This window comes from Microtus oregoni, unplaced genomic scaffold, assembly GCF_018167655.1.
Source record: "Microtus oregoni isolate MIOR12 unplaced genomic scaffold, Mior012 000034F_ref0000314, whole genome shotgun sequence".
NCBI classification, from domain to species: Eukaryota; Metazoa; Chordata; class Mammalia; order Rodentia; family Cricetidae; genus Microtus; species Microtus oregoni.
Window position 1 is genome coordinate 14537604 of NW_024543093.1, and position 16090 is coordinate 14553693.

Here is a 16090-nt window from a genome sequence, read left to right on the forward strand (position 1 = left end):
CATGCGTGAGCACATGCGTGGAGAGCCTTGTCTACTCTGCAAGGACGTCAGCATGCCGAGCTCTCTTCCCGCTCCTATCTTGTTTTTTTGAGACAGCAGGCTATCAATGGTCCCCTAGACTTAGATATAGCTCCATCAGCCACACCTGTGGAACTGCCTACCCACTCTCTGGTACTGCCTCTCCCACCACCAAACGGGAGATCAGAGCCTGGATCTGTGTCCCTCCAGGTAGAGGAGCCAGGCATGGGGGCTGAGGAGCCTGTGGACTGTCGCCAGTGGACCCAGCACCACCTGGTTGCCGCTGATATCCGTGTGGCCCCCGCCATGGCGTTGACTCCGCCCCAGGGTGATGCAGATGCTGATGGCATGGATGTTAACGTACGTGGCCCTGGTGAGTACCCCTCCCCAAAGAGGTCCTATTGATAGATCTCACATGGGACTGTATTCTGGGAGCGTCTGGGGGTCTACGCCTGGTGTGGGTGTTAAGCCAGACTTCAGGTTGTAAGTGATAATGGCCCAATGCAAGGTTAAGTAAAACAGCGTACACCGGTATGTAGCTGCAACTTTGAAGCTAACTGGATCTTGACCTTTTCTTCATGAGGTTGAGATTTCCTTCCTCCCTCCCTTCCTCCCTCCCTCCCTCCCTCCCTCCGTCTCTTCCTTCCTCCCTCTCTCCTCCTCTCTCTCTTTCTTTCCCGAAATAGCCCTGACTGGTCCTGGAACTCACTCTGTAGGCCAAGGTGAACTCAGAGAAATCCACCTGCCTCTGACTCCCAAATGCTGGGATTAAGGTGTGGGCCACAATGCCTGGTTGGGGGGTTATTTTTATTTTTAATTACACCTATTTGTGTGTTATTCATGCACAAGGTCAGAGGACACCTTGCTGGCATTGGTTGTCTCCTACCACACTCTGGGTCCTAGGAATCAAATTCAGGCGGTCCAGTTTGGTGTCAGGCACCTTTACCCATCAAGCCCCTGGTTCCTGGGCATTTGATTCATTTTTTCTACTTAGCTCCAGCTGTACAGCTTGTCAGGAAAATATCAGAATGCGTTATGACTGGGCAGACTAGAATCACGTACTCATCCTGGGGCCAATCAATGTGGCTAGGGGACTATAATATACAGATAAACCAGTCTCTGTCTGGTCTAAATAGGGCTTGCTACTGGAGAACGCGTGAAAAGGAAAACGAGGGAAGAGGTCGTACTTACTCCCTCCCCTTGTTCTATAAATGCTCTGCTTCCTGATATCCCGTTTGTGATCTTTGTTGGGGTGGCTTTGCAGTTGGGAGAACTTACCTCTGTCTTGTGGTGTGGTGTGTCCGAGTTGCGTCTACTACAGAGCCCCTGACATTATCCCTCAGGAAGATCCTTATGCCAGTGACACCCTCCTGGTCCCTGCAGATGGCTTCACCCCGCTTATGCTGGCCTCCTTCTGTGGGGGAGCCCTGGAGCCAATGCCGGCCGAGGAAGACGAGGTGGATGACGCGTCAGCCAGCATCATATCAGACCTGATCTGCCAGGGGGCCCAGCTCGGAGCACGAACTGACCGCACTGGCGAGACCGCCCTGCATCTGGCTGCCCGCTATGCCCGTGCGGATGCCGCCAAGCGGCTACTGGATGCTGGGGCAGACACCAATGCCCAGGACCATTCGGGTCGCACCCCGCTGCACACAGCAGTGACGGCGGATGCCCAGGGTGTTTTTCAGGTGAGACAGGCTTGTCTCTTCAGACTGCAGAGCTACTGGGTGGGCATCGGATTCACCTGGATTTGAGCCCTTGTCTGTCTGGCAAAGCTTGTTTTTGTCGTTTGGAAATGGGGATATTTGGGACTTGCCAAGAATAAGTAGTGCCTGACCTAGAGCTTTTAAAAAAGTGTGGAGGTCAGTGGATAACTTTTAACAATTGGTTCTCAGGAACTGGAGAGGTGACTCAGTGGTTAAGGGCATTTAGAGCTGCTCTTCAGAAGACCTGAGTTTGGTTCCCAGCATCCACATCTGGTTGTTCACAATCACCTGTGACTCCAGGTCCAGGGGATCTGACACATTCTTCTGGCCTCCTCAGACCCTGCGTGTGTGCATGCATACATGCACACAATTAATTTAAAAAATTAATTAATTAATTAAAAGCCAACAACCAGGAATTGGTTCTCTCCTTCCACCATGTAGATCCTGAGGATTGAACGCAGATCTTCAGGCTTGGCAGCCAGCCTTTACCTGCTGAGCCATCTCCCTGACCCTCTGGCTTAGATTTTTCTACTTGTAGCCTCAGTGTTCTTCTTTTTCACTTGTTAGTGACATATTCAAGGAAATACACGATGTTCAGCGCTATTTTTTTTTTTTTTGGACCGTCTAGTGTATGGCTTGGGCTAGCATTGAACTTGATCCTTGTGCCTCAGCACCCCCGAGTGATGGGATTACACTACCTGCTTCCTGATATATAAACAGCTCTCTGTCCCCTCACTGGGGGTTGAGCCGTGGTCTGCACATGCTGGACAAACGCTGCACCGCAGAGCAAGCCCTCATTTCTCTCCTAGTTTGCATGTTTGCTGCCTTTGTTCAACTGTAGACTGACACTTTGTTCCCAGTACTTTTAAACTGGGCTGGGTCCACTACGCTCTGCTCTTTAGTGGATTAGGGTTGTTAAACCCATTGTTTTTACCTGGATGTGGTGGCACACGGTTTTAATCCCAGCCACTAATCTGCAGAGTGAGTTACAGGACAGCTAAACCCATTGTTTTTACCTGGATGTGGTGGCACACGGTTTTAATCCCAGCCACTAATCTACAGAGTGAGTTACAGGACAGCCAGGGCTGCCCAGTGAGACCCTTGTCTTAGAGATAAAAACAAAGATTTTTTTTTCTTAATTTTAGCATATAAAGTGCTGTGTTTTATTATGGTGTTATTTTGTATTTGCACGTTTGAGTTTTTTGTAAGTGCTGATGTGTATATGTGCATGTGTGTTGGTGCTTTACTTTGTGTGTGGTTTATTTGTGTGGCATGTGTGTCCCTGTGTATACACATGCCTGCTGTTCAGCTGCAGCAGCCAAAGGAGGCTGTTGGATGTCTTCTTTTCTTTTCTTTTCGAGGGATACTTTCTCGGTGTAGCCCTGGCTATTCTGGAACTTGCTTTGTAGATCAGACTGGCCTCAAATGTACAGAGATCCCCCTGCCTCCCAAGCATTGGGATTAAAGCTGTGTGCTACCACTGCCCAGCTTGCTGTTGGATATCTTGCTCTATCGTTCTCTATCTTATTCTTTTTGAGACAGAGTCCATCACTGAATCTGGAGCTAGGCTGGTGGCCAGTAAGCTCCTGTCCTCTCCCACACAGTCTGAGGGTTATACACATGGCAAAATTTGGCTTTTTTTTTTTTTCAACACGGGCTTTGGGATCTGAGGTCAGATACATGTCCACTGAGCCATCTCCCTAGCCTCCTACATACTATTCTATAAATCTATTTTTTCAATGAGGTTACTTTGATCTACAATGTCATTAGCAAAAATATCACCCCCTTGTAAGTCAGGAAGTACCTGAAGCTCGTGGGTCCCAAGGCCGTGGGGTTTGGGGCTCTCTGGATGCCATGCATTTCTCTGCTCCTACATGATGTCCTGCCATGGCTTTTTTTTTTAAGATTCTCATCAGGAACCGCTCCACTGACCTGGATGCTCGCATGGCAGATGGCTCCACTGCACTGATCCTGGCGGCTCGCCTGGCAGTGGAGGGCATGGTGGAAGAGCTCATTGCCAGCCATGCTGATGTCAATGCTGTGGATGAGCTGGGTAAGTGCTGAGGATGTGATAGGTGGCACCTGTTGGTGCTGCTGCCTTCTTCCCATGTTGACACAAGTGTGTGCTCAGCTGTCCACACCAGGGCTCCCACATGGCTGGAACAGGACTTATAGGGTGCCTCTATTTTAGGAAAGAATGTAGGTTCCCCAAGACATGCTCTTTGCTTCTCCTTCTCTTCCTCTCCTTTCCCTCCCCTCCCTCCCCTCCCCTCCCTCCCCTCCCCTCCCTTCCCCTCCCTTCCCTTCCCTTTCTCTCTCCGTGCTCCCTGACCCTCTCCCTAGCTTGACTGGATGCATTAAGTTCTGTTCTTATGACAGCACACTCTGATGGCATCCACTCCCCTTTCACTTCCTCTCTCCGTCCTATCGAGTCCCGCCCTCTTAAGTCCACCTCGACTTTTGTGGTCCTCTCCCTTCCCCTGCTTTTTATTTATTTATTTATTTACTTAACTTTATTATGTTTGTTGGTGTGAAGGTGTCAGATCTCATGGAACTGCATTTTCAGACAGTTGTGAGCTGCCATGTGGGTTCTGGGAATCGAACCCGGGTCCTCTGGAAGAGCAGTCAGTGCTCTTAACCGCTGGGCCATCTCTCCAGCCCCCCTGCTTTTTTTTTTAAGAGTCCAAATATTCACTAAACCCTGAAGTACTTGTCTTTGAGTCTGCATTACTTCACTTACCATGATGGTCTCCTATTCTTATCAGTTTTCTTGAAAATTGTATAATTTGACCCCCCCGCCCCCTTTTGAGACAGGGTCTCATGTAACCCAGGCTTGCTACCAACTGACTGTGTAGCCAAAGATCTTGAACTCCTGATCCTCCTGTCTCTCTTTCCAAAGTAAGGCATTTGCCACTGCCTAGTTCATTTTCCTTCTTTGCTTCGGCTGAATAACACTCCATTATAAACACAGTGTTGATGGGTACCTTGGCTGGATTCTATAGTGTAGATGCTGTGGGTGCCACAGTTGGCATGGGCGTGCGGGTGCCTCGATTATATGCTGACTCAGATTCCTCCAGGAGAACCATAGCTGAATCATAGGGCAGTTCTACATTTAGGTGTTTGAGGACATCTGTAATGTCCTCTATAGCTGCTGTGCTAGTTACTTCCTCATCACGAGTGCATGAGGATCCCTTTCTCGAGGATTTGTATTCTCTCTCTCTCTCTCTCTCTCTCTCTCTCTCTCTCTCTTTTCCCCTTAATGAAAGTCATTCTGGTAGCATTTCAGTGTACTTTTTTTTCAATACAGTATTTCTTTGAATAGTTCTGGTTATCTTGGAACTTGCTTGTAGACCAGGCTGGCCTTGAACTCAGAGATCTGCCTGTCTCTGCCTCTTGAGTGCTGGGATAAAGTTGTGTACCACCCTGCCTGGCTATCTCAGTATAATTTTAATTTTATTTTTCTTTATGGCTAAGGTGTATGGTAAGGGTTTTTGTTTGTTTGTTTTGGTCATCGGTGTTGTTTTGTTTACTACAGGTCTCACTATGTAGTCCTGGCTGGCCTGGAACTAGTTCTGTAGACCAGGCTGGCCTTGAACTCAGAGAGGTCTACCTTCCTCTGATTTCAGAGGCTGGGATTCAAAGCATTGTGCCAGCATGTCTGTTCTTTGAACGTTTTAAATGATTTATTGACTATTGATTTTTCTCTTGTGAACTGTGCAGCTAATTGTTTTATTTATTGAATTGATTGTGCTGCTTTATATATTCTCACTACTGATCCCTTCTTAGACAAATAGATGGCAAAGATATTCTGTGAGGACACTCTATCATTAACTTTTTTTTTTTTTTGCTTTTTTTTTTGATCACACTGGGGATAGAAGCTGATGCCTTGCTCACACTAGGCAAGAACGCCAACGGTTGGACAGCATCCCCAGCCTGACTGGGCTTTGTTGGGAAAAGTGGACTCTGCTGCCACCTGCTGGACAGGTGTCATAAACTAGCAAATCTGGCAATCTGTGAGGGCAGTTTCCTGGTCTTGGGTATGACCTGAGCAGAGTCACAGCAAGCTGTCCTTGTGTCCGAAGGATCTCACACAGCTGTAGACACACTCAGACACTCACAAACATCCTGTGGAGTACCTTTTGGTTTTCAGCTTCATCCTCATTGACATCTGCGACTGGACAATTGGTGGTTGGTGTGTTGGATGAGGGTCTGGACTGGGCATTACAGCATGTGGGACAACATTCCACTTCTGGTGTTACTGGGTAACTTGGACTTCTTTCCTGAGTCCTCTGTTTCATCCATAAAAGGATTTAGAAATGGACTAAGAAGAGAGTTCAAAAAAAAAAAAAACAAGAAGAAGAGAGCTCAAACACAGTTTCATTAGTGTTTGATAGAAAAGCAACAGCAACTGAGATGTGAGATGGGGGAAAGGAAGAGAAATTTGTGTCTTTTGGGATGGTGGCCAGAAAGCTGCAGCCTGGTGGCAGCTGGGGGAGGGGTAAGCTTCAGAGGACAAGTAAGTTCAGAGAACCAGGAAATCATGCCTGGGCTTTGCTCAGTATCCAAAGGAAAATAGAGGTTGAGTGGTGGTGGCTCATGCTTTTAATCCCACACTTGGAGGCAGAGGCAGGTGGATGTCTGTGAGTTCAAGGCCAGCCTGGTCTACAGAGTGAGTTTCAGGACAGCCAGGGCTACACGGAGAAACCCTGTCTTGAAAAACAAAAAAACAAAACAAATAAAAAAATAGAAAAGAAGGAAAGGGGGGGCTTAGTTGTTCAAGCACTTGCTGTACACGTGTGAGGGCCTGAGTTTGGATCTCCAGAGACCTATGTAAACACTAAGTGGGTGTGATGGCCAGCTGTGTGTAATTCCAGAGACAGGGGATCCTTAGCGCAAGCTGCCAAACAAGATTAGTATGCTGTTGAGTTCTGGGTTTGATTGAGAGAATGAATATGGTGGAAGATCCAGCCTCCACACGCACACACAGATGTGCATACACACATACCCATACACAAGACCATACATGCATGGCCAAAGAAGAAAACAGGAAATACATAGGCTGCATAGAGGAGGCTCCAAAGTGCTGCCTGATGAAAATTCCACAAGCAGCTGCATTGAGAAAGGGACTCCTAGGAAGGAAAGTACTTTGTGTCCTCCCCTGTCCTTAGCATGTCTTCAGGTGACTCAGATTTCCTGGAGGGACAAAGGTAGAGTCCTGGCCTGGTCACTGATAGGCCCTACTGGGCTATTTTAAAAAGGTGTTATTTTTATGTGTCTGTGTACCACATGCATGCAGTGCCCACACAGGCCACAAGAGGGTGTCAGATCTTCTGGAACTGCAGTTACAGGCAGTTGTGAACTGTCATGTGAGTGCTGGGAACTGAACCTGGGTCTCCTGGAAGAACAGCCATTGCTCTTCTGAACTATGTCTCCAGCTCCCCAAGTTAACTCTGTAAAGGAGACAGCTGTATGTAGCGTGTTGGGTTTCCACCAAGGACCAGAGGTCATACTTAGGTTCTGTTAAGGAAACAACTTTGCTCTAGTGGGCTTCCGCATACCCAGGCACCTCCAGTGTTTTCTATGGTAATTTGAACTTTACTGAATGGCAGGCTGATGTGTCCATTTTCTTTGTTACCAGAAGACTCCAAAGCCTCAATGGCCTCTAAAACTACTTTAACAGACAAAGGTCCCTGGGGCAGGGGGTGGGGGAGGGGTGTTAATTCATGGTTGATATTAGATAATTTTTAAAAAGCAGCTAAGGAGAGATTGAAGGCCGAGAGAGAGAGAGAGAGAGAGAGAGAGAGAGAGAGAGAGAGAGGTGGTCTGACCTGAAGCAGGAACATGTTCTTTCATAGCGAAGGGTGCATCTTGTAACCTATGCCTGTGGATGGCCAAAATGCCTACAGGGGATGTGGCCTCTTAATAGGAATGGAAATGACTTCCTTAGTTTGCCTGTCCTGTCTTGGGGACCTGACATGAACCTGGCTCTGATTTTTATCTACAGGGAAATCAGCCTTACATTGGGCTGCAGCTGTGAACAATGTGGAGGCTACCTTGGCTCTGCTGAAAAATGGAGCCAACAAGGACATGCAGGACAGCAAGGTGAGTCCTTGGGAGCTGGTACTTCCACAGCCCTTGTATGTGGCACAGCAGGCTTGGGAAGAGCCTTTGGGGGCTTTCATCTTGCCTATAGTCCGCTTTCAGGAGTGGGAGTGAGGCCTACAGGCTCTGACAGCAGATCAAAGGAGGACATTCGTGGTAGTCGCTGTGTGACAATGGGCAAGTTGCTACACATCTCTGAGACTCAGTGTCCTCCTTGTGAATTAGGGAATCAGTAGCATCCTCTATTGCATTTGTGAGCTTCAGCAAGCAGACTCATTTGTCAAGCACTGAGCAGATCCTCAGGGGGAGGCAAATGTTAGGTTGATTGTCAAAAACCCTCGCCAGAGGATCAGTCCATAATCTCTTTTATCTTGTTCCTTTTATTTACTGTTTCTGTGTGCTTCTACAGCAGGGCTGTGGAGGGCAGAGCACTACTTGTGGGAGTCTCCTTATATTATTTAGGTTCTTTTGTTTGAACTTAGGTTATCAGGCACCTTTACCTGCTGACCCATCCACTGGCTTTACTTTTTAAAATATGAAATATATATATAATGTTATAATATAACATTTATTAATATTATCTATATATTGAGACTGGCTTTGTACCCCAACCTAGCTTTGAACCCACAATTCTCATGTTTCTGCTGCCAAAATGCTGGTATATACTGTGATTCCTTGCTATTTTTTTCAGTGATGTGTTTTATTTTTAAATAGTGTGTGTGTGTGTGTGTGTGTGTGTGTGTGTGTGTGCGCGCGCGCGCACGCGCGCGTAGGTATGTGGACATGAGTTGCGGGTATTGAATCCCCCTAGAGCTGGAGTTCCAGGCAGGTGTGAGCTGCCTGTTTGCGTACCAAGGATGAAGTGAACAGGCTTGGTCACAAGTGCATCTACCCACTGTGCCATCTTGCCATTACCACACCTGGCTTTGGTTTCTTTCTTTTTTCCTTTTTTGTCAAAGTCTCACTATGTAGACCAGACTAGCCTGGAACTCACAGAAATCCACCCGTCTTTGCCCCTGGGTGCTAGAATTAAAAGTGTGCATCACCATGAGAGCCCTGACACCTGGCTTTTTAATCTTTTACAAATCATTGTATCAGCATGTAATTTATTTTGATGACAGGAGATTTTGATGCCCCTTTAAATTTTGTGCCTAAGGTAAGTCCTGGCTAGATGCACCTGCTGCAGCTACATGGCTGAGGGCAGAGAGCTTGTTCCTTCAGCAGAGCTGGGATCGCAACCCAGATCCATCCATCTTCAGGGTTCACAGGATGTCCTAGGAACTAGGGGGCAGAGAGTGACTGACATCTGTGGGTTCTGCCCCTTTCCTTCCCTCAGGAGGAGACGCCACTGTTCTTGGCTGCCCGTGAGGGCAGCTTTGAGGCTGCCAAGCTGCTGCTGGACCATTTTGCCAACCGGGAGATCACAGATCACCTGGACAGGCTGCCCCGAGATGTAGCCCAAGAGCGGTTGCACCAGGACATTGTGCGGTTGCTGGACCAGCCCAGTGGCCCCCGGAGTCCCCCGGGTCCCCATGGCTTGGGGCCTCTGCTCTGCCCACCAGGGGCCTTCCTTCCTGGGCTCAAAGCGGTGCAGTCTGGGACCAAGAAGAGCAGGAGGCCTCCTGGCAAGACAGGGTTGGGGCCACAGGGAACCCGGGGTCGGGGCAAGAAGCTGACACTGGCCTGCCCAGGCCCTCTGGCAGACAGCTCTGTCACATTGTCGCCTGTGGACTCGCTGGACTCCCCTAGGCCTTTCGGTGGGCCCCCTGCTTCCCCTGGAGGCTTCCCCCTGGAGGGTCCTTATGCTACCACGGCTACTGCGGTGTCCTTGGCACAGCTTGGTGCAAATCGGGCGGGCCCTCTCGGGCGCCAGCCTCCCGGGGGTTGTGTGCTCAGCCTGGGTCTACTCAACCCTGTGGCTGTGCCCCTCGACTGGGCCCGGCTGCCTCCACCTGCCCCACCTGGGCCCTCATTCCTGTTGCCCCTGGCTCCAGGACCCCAACTACTCAACCCGGGAACCCCAGTTTCTCCCCAGGAGCGACCGCCACCCTACCTGGCGGCCCCAGGACATGGAGAGGAATACCCTGCAGCGGGGACCCACAGCAGCCCCACAAAGGCCCGCTTCCTGCGGGTTCCCAGTGAACATCCTTATTTGACCCCATCTCCAGAGTCTCCAGAGCACTGGGCCAGCCCGTCCCCTCCCGCCCTCTCAGACTGGTCCGATTCTACCCCTAGCCCAGCAACTGTCACTGGTGCCACAGCGGCTGGAGCCCTACCTGCTCAGCCACACCCCATGCCTGTTCCCTCCCTCCCTCAGTCCCAGACTCAGCTGGGGCCCCAGCCAGAAGTCACCCCCAAGAGACAGGTGATGGCCTAAGTTCTTGGATCTTGGCGAGCAGGGGTGGGGGGCGGGCTTGAAGTAACACCCCTCCCTGGTTTCTCTTCCTTTTAAGTTGATTCTCATCCGTTTCTCTCTGCTCTGTACCTGCCTTCCTGCCCCTCTCCGTAGCAGTGTGACCAAGCTGGTCACAAGCCCAGACGCCCAGTCTTCCTTTATTTATAATGGGTAGGGGCTGACCTCCCACCATCTCGGCCCTCTAAGGGGTCTGGGACTTCTTGACCCCTCACCCTGCCTCCACTACTCCCCCCCCCCTCCCGCGTGCACCTTTTGTTTTTGCCTCTTCTTATTTTCTCATACTCTGGCATGAGTGAGTTATTTTTTCTTTTTTACGTTTTGTATAGAGACAAATTCATTTAAACAAACTTATTATTATTATTATTATTTTTTACAAAATATATATATGGAGATGCTCCCCGCCCCTGCAAATCCCTCCAGCGCCCCCGTGGGGCTGAGTCTGTGGGCCCATTCGGCCGATCCGGACTCTGTGTACCGAGTACACAGACAGGACTAGGGTCCCGTGTACTGAGTATGCGGCCCTGGTATGTACCAAGTAGCCAGCCTTGGGCACACTCTTCCCTGGGGTCAGGGGACACTTGGGAGCCTCCTTCCCCTTCCCATACCCTTTCCTGACTTCACTGCATTCCAGATAAAATTTGTAGACTCACTGAGAAAGGGGTCTTTCCCACCAAAGCCCCCACTCCAGGTCCCCCTCCTGAGCCTGGCTCACCTTTTAGGGTTGGGGGACGTCATGTATTTTGTATGCATTCCACTTCTAATTGTAAATACAGGGCTGAAGTTGGGGAGACACTACCTGTGAGAGTAGCACCCCCTCTTCCTGGTATTCCCTCGGCTCAGCCTCACTGCCTAATAGCAATGTTTTTAGGCTATTTTTATAATATGGCACTTGGTCACAGTCCGTTGTAGCTGAATTCCCAGGTCTTGCATTGTACAGCCCTCACCTCCCAGTTCCCTTACCACCTAATAAAGGAATAGTTAACACCCAATGTCTTTGGTTTCTGTGCGAAGTGGGCACTTCTGGGTCTCCGCTTACACAGGGCTAACTTGGACTCCCATCTTGGGGAAAAACCATGTGGTTTTCCAGTCCACCTTTGGTTCCTTTTTGGCCAGCTGTCCTAGCTTCATTTCTGTTACTTTAAACAAGAACTTAATAAAAAAAGAAACTTAGAGGAGAGAGGAATTTATTCTAGCTTACAGTTCCAGGTTAGAGTTCATTATTATGAGGAACTCAAGGCAAGAACTTAAAATAGTCATATCACATCGACAGTCAAGAGCAAAGAGAAAGAAATGAATGCATGCAAGCTTTTTTGTGTTCAGCTGGATTTCTACACTTTTACACAGTTCAGAAACGTCTGTCTAGGGAATGGTGCCACCCACAGTAGGCTGGGTCTCTTTTTATGTCAATTGACTTAATTAAGACAATCCCCTATGGACATGCTCTCAGGTCAATCAGTTGTAGACAACTCTTCCCAGGTGTTCGTAGATTGTGTCAAGTTGACAAAGTGTTAAGCATCGCATCAGGTGATTCTAGTCATTGGATCTTGGGTGGCTATCTACCTTAAGATGAACCAATAGAATGCATTGTTTGAGAACTTTCTTTCTTTAAAAAAATTATTATTAGGGCTGGAGAGATGACTCAGAGGTTAAGAACATTGACTATTCTTCCAGAGGTCCTGAGTTCAATTCCCAGCAACCACATAGTGGCTTACAGCTAGCTATAATGAGGTCTTATGTCCTCTTCTGGCATGTAGGCAGACACGGACACTAACACTGCATATATAATAAATACATATTTAAAAATTATTATTAATGTTGTTTTTGGACAGGGTTTCTTTGTGTAGTCCTGGCTGTTCTGGAACTCCCTTTGTAGACCAGGCTGACCTTGAACTCAGAGACCTGCCTGCTTCTGCTTCCTGAGAGCTGTGATGAAAAAAGTGGGTCACCATACCCAGCTTAAACATGATTTATTATTGTGTGTTTTTGTGTGTATGGATGTGGGCAGGAGGATGCCATGCGTGCATGTGGAGGTCAGAGGACAGCATTTAGGAGTTTGTTTTCACCTGTTGGGGTCTGGGGAGCAAAATGACCTTGTCAGATTTTCCGGAAAGCACTTTTACTTTCTCTATTGCCTGAGGAAAAAATTGTAAAAATACGTGTTTTATTACATTTTTATTTATGTATTTGAATGTGGCGGGGGCACACATTGGGGTCTTGTGATGACCAGAGGACACATTTTGGGAATCAGTTCTTTCCTTCCACAGTGTAAGTTCTGGATTGAACTCAGATCCTCAGACTTGGTGACAAGAGCCTTTACCGACTGAGCCATCTTACCAGTCACAGAGAAGTTTCTTAACTGGTGTTCTTTGTTTAATGCAAGGTCTCACTTACATAGCTCAGGCTAGACTCTTCACTCATTTTTCTGCCTTAACCTCCCTGGTGCTGCTGGGATTACAGTTGTAATCCACCATGCCCTATTAATGCTTTTAAGGTCATGGGATGCTAAAGAAAAATTGCTGACGGTGAGGTGTGACTCAGTAGTAGAGCCCCTGCTTGGCATGTACCGTGTCCTGGGTTCCTGGTGAAACTGGTAGCCAATTTGGATCAGTGGGCACAGTTTTTCCATGTGGGTTTTTATTTTTAAGGGCCTTCAACTGTAGCTCAAGGTGTCATGGTACTTGCATAGCCTAAACTGGCCTTGGATGCTTGCTCGTTCTATATTAATCTCTGTGATGATTTGTTTTTTATGTCAACTTGACACAAACTTAGACCTATCTAGAAAGAGGAAATTTCAACTGAGAAGTTGGAGGCTGGAGCAGTGTTCCTCTCTGGTCTCTGCTTCCGTTTCTGCCTCCTGGTTCCTGCCCTGAGTTCACTTCATGATGAACTCTAAGAAATCTTTTCCAACCCAAGTTGCTTTTGGCAATGGTGTTTATCATAGTAATAGAAAGTAGACTAGAACAGCCTCCCAAGGGCTGGGGTTACAGAAGTGAGTTGCCATGGCTCTATTCCTCTCATATTCTTTTTTTTTCTTTTTCCTCTTTTTTTTGTTTTGTTTTATTTTTAATTAATTAATTAAAAAACAATCTTTTCTCATTTTACATACCAATCCAAGTTCCCACTCCTTCTTCTCCTCCCACTTCCTCCATCTTCCTCCCACCCCATCCCTATTCACTCCTCAGAGAGAGTCAACAAAGGGAGTCAACAAAGTTTAGCACATTGCTTTGAGGCAGGACCAAGGCCCTCCCCAATGTATCTAGGTTGAGTAAGGCATCCCTCCAAAGAGAATGGGGTCCAAAAAGTTACTTCAAGCAGTAGGGATAAATCCTGGTCCCGCTGCCAGTGGCCCCATAGACTGCCCCAGACACACAACTGTCACCCACATTCAGAGGACCTGGTTTGGTCCTGTGCTGGTTCTCTCACTGTCATTCTGGAACAGTGAACTACTGTTAGCTCAGGTAAACTGTTTCTGTGGGTTTCCCATCATGGTCTTGACCTCTTTGCTTGTATTCTCACTCCTCCCTCTCTTTGACTGGACATTGAAGGCTCAGCCTAGTGCTCCACTGTAGATCTCTGCATCTGTTCCCATCAATTGCTGGATGAAGAAGGTTTATGATAACAATAAGTCATCAATCTGACTACAGGGCAAGGCCAGTTTGTGCACCCTCTCCACTATTGCTTAGATTCTTAGCTGGGGTCATTTTTGTGGATTCCTGGGAATTTCTCTAGTGCCAGGTTTCTTGCTAGCCCCATAATGACTCTATCAATAAAGGTATCTCTTTTTTGCTCTTCCTCTCTGTCCTTCTCCCATCTCAAACATCCATTCCCTCATGTTCTTCTCCCCTTCCCCCTTTTTCCTCCTCCCCTCCTCCCTCCACCCCTACACTCCCAATTTTCTCAGGAGATCTTGTCTATTTCCCCTTCCTGGGGCATCCATGTATGTTTCTCTTAGGGTTCTCCTTGTTACCAGGCTTCTCTGGGGTCGTGGACTATAGGCTGGTTATCCTTTGCTTTACCTCTAATATCCACTTATGAGCTAGTACATACCACGCTCATCTTTCTGGGTCTGAATTACCTCACTCAGGATTTTTTTTTTCTAATTCCATTCATTTGCATGCAAATTTCAAGATGTCTTTTTTTTTGGGGGGGGGGGTTTAGACAGGGTTTCTCTGTAGCTTTGGTGCCTGACCTGGAACTAGCTCTTGCAGACCAGGCTGGCCTCGAACTCCCAGAGATCTGCCTGCCTCTGCCTCCCAAGTGCTGGGATTAAAGGTGTGCGCCACCACCGCCTAGCAAGATGTCATTTTTTAAAAACTGCTAAGTAATGCTCTATTGTGTAAATGTACCACATTTTCTTTATTCATTCTCTAGTTGAGCAGCATCTAGGTTGTTTCTAGGTTCTGGCTATTACAAATAATGATGCGATGAGCATAATTGAGCAAATGTCCTTGTAGTGTGATTGAGCATTCTTTGGGTATATGCCCAAAAGTGGTATTGCTGGGTCTTGAGGTAGGTTGAGTCCCAATTTTCTGAGAGACCACCCATATTGATTTCCAAAGTGGCTGTACAAGTTGGCACTCCTACCAGCAATGAAGGAGTGTTTTCCTTACTCTGAATCTTCTTTAGCATAAGCTGTCATTGGTGTTTTTGATCTTGGCCATTCTGACAGGTGTAAGATGATACCTCAGAGTTGTTTTGATTTGTATTTCCCTGATGGCTAAGGATGTTGAGCAGTTTCTTAAATGTTTTTTGGTCACTTGAGATTCTTCTGTTGAGAATTCTTTGTTTGGATCTGTACCCCCTTTTTAATTAGATTATTTGGTATTTTGATGTCTAGTTTCTTGAGTTTTTATATATTTTGGAGATCAGTCCTCTGTCCGATGTGGAGTTGGTGAAGATCTTTTCCCATTCTGTAGGCTGCTGTTTTGTCTTATTGACAGTGTCCTTTGCCTTACAGAAGCTTTCCAGTTTCAGGAGGTCCCATTTATTTATTGTTGCTCTCAGTGTTTGTGCTACTGGTGTTGCATTCAGGAAGTTGTCTCCTATGCCCATGCGTTCAAGGCTACTTCCCACTTTCTCTTCTATGAGGCTCAGTGTGGCTGGATTTATGTTGAAATCTTTGATCCATTTGAACTTGAGTTCTTTCCATGTGGATAGATATGGATCCATTTGCATTCTTCTACATGTAGATATCCAGTTATGCCAGGACCATTTTTTGAAGATGCTTTCTTTTTTCCATTGTATAATTTTAGCTTCTTTGTCAAAGTCAGGTATTTATATGGGTGCAGATTAATATAAGGGTCTTTGATTCGATTCCATTGGTCCACCCGTCTGTTTTTATGCCAATACCAAGCTGTTTTCATTACTGTAGCTCTATAATAGAGCTTGATTTCAGGGATGGTAATGTCTCTGGAAGTTCATTTATTGTACAAGATTGTTTTGGTTATTTTGGGTTTTTTGTTTTTCCATATGAAGTTGAGTATTGTTCTTTTGAGGTCTGTAAAGAATTGTGTTGGGATTTTGCTGGGGATTGCATTGACTCTGTAGATTGTTTTTGGTAGTATTGCCATTTCTATTATGTTGATACTACCTATCCAAGAGCATGGGAGATCTTTCCATTTTCTGGTATCTTCCTCAGTTTCTTTCTTCAAAGACTTAAAGTTCTTGTCATACAGGTCTTTCACTTCTTTGGTTAGTGTTACCCCAAGATATTTTACAGTATTTGTAAATGGTGATTTCTTTCTCTGATTTCTTTCCCAGCCATTTTATCATTTGTATATAGGAGGGCTATTGATTTTTTTTTTGTGTGTTGATCTTGTATCTGCCACATTACTGAAGGTGTTCATCA

General features: G+C 47.0%; 1 protein-coding gene across 1 annotated transcript in view; it reads left to right on the top strand.

The window, feature by feature from the left end:
* The window catches only part of Notch3 (notch receptor 3), a 43908-nt gene extending 32689 nt beyond the window's left edge, over window positions 1-11219 (top strand). Inside the window, exons 28-32 of the mRNA XM_041630390.1 lie at window positions 229-391; window positions 1402-1706; window positions 3630-3777; window positions 7729-7826; window positions 9163-11219. Of these exons, the coding sequence (XP_041486324.1) occupies window positions 229-391; window positions 1402-1706; window positions 3630-3777; window positions 7729-7826; window positions 9163-10203 (1755 nt within the window). The 3' untranslated portion in view covers window positions 10204-11219. The remainder of the gene's footprint in view (window positions 1-228; window positions 392-1401; window positions 1707-3629; window positions 3778-7728; window positions 7827-9162) is intronic.
* Window positions 11220-16090: the final 4871 nt, after the last annotated feature.